Source organism: Phaethon lepturus, unplaced genomic scaffold, assembly GCF_000687285.1.
Source record: "Phaethon lepturus isolate BGI_N335 unplaced genomic scaffold, ASM68728v1 scaffold37662, whole genome shotgun sequence".
In the NCBI taxonomy this organism is placed as follows: domain Eukaryota; kingdom Metazoa; phylum Chordata; class Aves; order Phaethontiformes; family Phaethontidae; genus Phaethon; species Phaethon lepturus.
This window is the reverse complement of record NW_010524765.1, coordinates 1-3,157: the sequence shown is the minus strand read 5'-3', so window position 1 is coordinate 3,157 and position 3,157 is coordinate 1. Positions and strand designations below refer to the sequence as shown.

At 49.1% G+C, this 3,157-nt stretch overlaps 1 protein-coding gene across 1 annotated transcript; it reads right to left on the bottom strand.

Moving 5' to 3' along the window:
* Positions 1-841: 841 nt before the first annotated feature.
* On the bottom strand, positions 842-2,909 carry BHLHE40 (basic helix-loop-helix family, member e40). The gene is made up of 2 exons (XM_010282548.1): positions 2,753-2,909; positions 842-1,701 (listed from the first exon to the last, which is right to left on the bottom strand). Exons 1-2 carry the CDS (start codon positions 2,907-2,909, stop codon positions 842-844), a joined length of 1,017 nt encoding a protein of 338 aa, XP_010280850.1.
* Positions 2,910-3,157: the final 248 nt, after the last annotated feature.

Sequence of the window (3,157 nt, the reverse complement as noted above, 5' to 3'; positions counted from 1 at the left end):
AAAACATTTTGATTTCCGAGAGACTAGACCCGGCGAAACTGTACAGCAGCAGCGAGAGAGGCTTGGAGTCAGGTGCAACAAGCAAAGTGATCCTTGGGGTATTTTCTCCCCTACCCGGCCCAAACTAGCAGCTCAAGTTACAGGAAGGGGCGCGTGTTAATTTATTAGATGTACGCCATGTAAAGCTTCCAAGCAGCATCTACGTTTTATTTTCTTAAAAAATATATATATGTATCAGCAAAGGTGTGGGGAGAAACCCATCTTAAGTCCACCTGACTGTGCATGACCAAGCAGTGACCGCTACTCTGCCCCTCCTACGCTTTCGGTGGCATTGCCACCACCACCGCGCCGCGCTCCGGGCGGCCGCGCCTGTCACTCAGACACTGGCGGCTGATGGGGCACCCAATCGGTTCAGCTCAAACCACTGGCAGTGGGGCCGCCGCCTTAAAAACCCTTATGAGAAGTACCATATTGTTATATTCACAGACCCTAAAACCAAGTCTGCCTAATGGAATTTTTTCACAGCTTTGCAATAGTCGCAGCTGACCGAGTCAACTGTTGTTCTGTAGATGCGGAGAGGGAAGAAGGTAAGGGCTAAAGCACAAAACCCTCCTTTTTTTTTTTTTCTTTTGGAAGTAGTTCTGAATCGCTAACCTGGGTGCATCCTTCATCCTTCTCCAAGCTACCTGACAAATCACAGAAAAGGGGATTTAGCTTCCTACGTGCAGTGAACCTTATCCCCACACCTCAGTCCAGCCAATATATAAACGTGAAACAGTCTCAAACTAAGAAAAAAAAAAAAAAAACAAAAAGAAAAAAAAAGAAAAAAGTCACACTGTGCTTAGTCTTTGGTTTCCAAGTTCAAAGGAGGAATCTGCTTCAAAGCTTGAAGCAGAGCCGAGGAGTCGATAGGGGAATGGGCTGGTACGGGAGAAGGGAGTCTCTGGGGCATCAGCAGAGGCGGGGAGATTTTATCGGGGTTCATGAACCCTGTAAGTGCTGCGGCAGAGGCTGGGAGGCTGGGGTACAAGACAGGTACGGACGCTGGGTACCAGCACTTCTCCAGCATGGGCAGATATGCTGTTGCGGATGGTGGGATCAAATAGAAAGGCAGGCACAAGGGCGGCTGGTGAGCGTGGGGGCCCAGGAAGCTGCTGGAAGAGCCCATCATGTCGCTGCCAAAAGGGCCCTCGTCCTCCGGCGACTCCAGCCTGCTCCTTTTGGCCGGCGGGTCCTCAGTCTCTTGTTTAATAGAGCTTATTCTCTCCTGGACAGCATACTTGAGTTCGGTATCCTTTTTGAAATACTGCTGTTCGGATTTGGAGTCACTTTTCTCCAGCTCTCCCCCATACCCGCTGTCCGTGTCTGTGTCGCTGCCGCTCTGCTCCCCGCTGGAGTGAGCAAATGTCCTCTGGATCACAGGCACGCAGTTTTTCCCGTGTCCCTCTGCCACTTTGGTCAAGGAGACAGGCTTCTCTTTCAAGTCCACCATTTTAGGAGGGATGTCTCCGGCCTTGCGGCCGGCTCCGCCCTGGAGCACCTCAGAGGCCATTCGGTGCAGATGGCTGACCAGCTGGGACGACTTCAGGTCCTTGCCGTTCTCATGCTTTGCCAGGTATTGCAGCATTTCCTTGGCACACATCTGGAAACCGGATCGAAACATTTCCTGGCTGGAATCAAGGTTTCTTGATGACAGGTCACCTGAGGAAACATTAACAGAAAGAAATTAAAAATTAACAACATGCTAAATAGTTCCATTACCATCTTGGAGGCGGACTGGGGGCGATACTAAACTTTGGTTACAGCACAGCTAGGGAGGTGAACGTGATGGTCAGCCTGAACTCTGCGTACAGTCCCCTGACTTCTGCACAAGCACGCATTTTTATCTGAACATCTGCCTGTCCACTTTCACATAGTAACTTTGAAGTTATTTTTTAGTTCTGTAGTGACTGTATATGCCACCTTCACCAGGTGCTGAAGTACAGAGCAGAGGAGTGACTCAAGCTGGTGCCTTCTCCGGGAAACACCCTGAGGGGAAGGCAGAGCGCACCTCACCCTTCACCTCCAGGCAGAGAGCTCCTGGAGCACGTCTACCCGCCGGCAGCGGCTCCACTCCACCAACCTCGGGCGCTTTTGCTTCAGCTTGAAGCTCTATTGCACTCCCTGTGGCTGTCAGAGCGGTGGAAGGCTCTTCAGAAAAACTGAATTTTACTTTATCAGATTCACATGAGTGCCACATGTGAAAAGAGAAGGAGGAAGTGCATCTAAAGCATGGTAAGTTGATAGACCAGGTCCCCTCTTTCTGTCTGCAGAACACAGGCTAGCTCGTTTATAGAGACCTAAAAAAGGTGTGTACAAAAAGCAGATTTATATGTCGTTTCAGAAAAAAACCCCAAAAAACAGCAAACAAACAAAACTGGGTTTGATCCAAAGCTCATGAACACGAACGAGGAGATTCGAATGGCTTTGAAAAGAACCTCACCGCAAACCTGGGCTTTAAATAAAACTACTTAAAATCCAATTTAATTTCAAAACAACTCCGCAGGGTACTCTACATTGCCTGTGTTGAGAAACGCATCTTTTTTTTGCGAAAGCTTATAAGCAAAGCGAGAGAAAATGATGGTGATTAAAGGCAGGGACTCCTGCCTCCTCCCTTCTCAGGAACGAAGTGTCACAACTGCATTTCAAAGGCTCCCAGAGAAAGTCCATCAAGCGCGCGCAGGTTCTCACACGATACGATTTGAATACTCACCCGCTTGTAAACCATTCTGCAAAGCAATTATTTTCTGCTGCTGCTGCTCAATGAGATTGGTTAGGGCTTTCACATGCTTCAAGGTGAGCTCGAGAACCACAGCCTTTTCCAAGTGCCCTAGAGTCTGAAAGCAAAGGGACAGGTTGGCGTCTGCCATGGGGTCGGCCACGCAGGCAGGAGCCTGACGGGGCTGCCAAGGCTTTCCGAATAACAGATGAAGGACCGTCGGAGTTTGGAGAAAAGGCTTGAAGGCAGTGCCTTGATCCTGCATGCTACGGGGCTATGAACAACAACATTCCACAAAAATACGCTAAAAAGCAAGTTCCAGAAAAGGCTATCACGGAACCCTGTGGGTATTTTCAGACCAGCCGCAGAGCTCCAAAATAAGTATTTTATTTTTCCGCT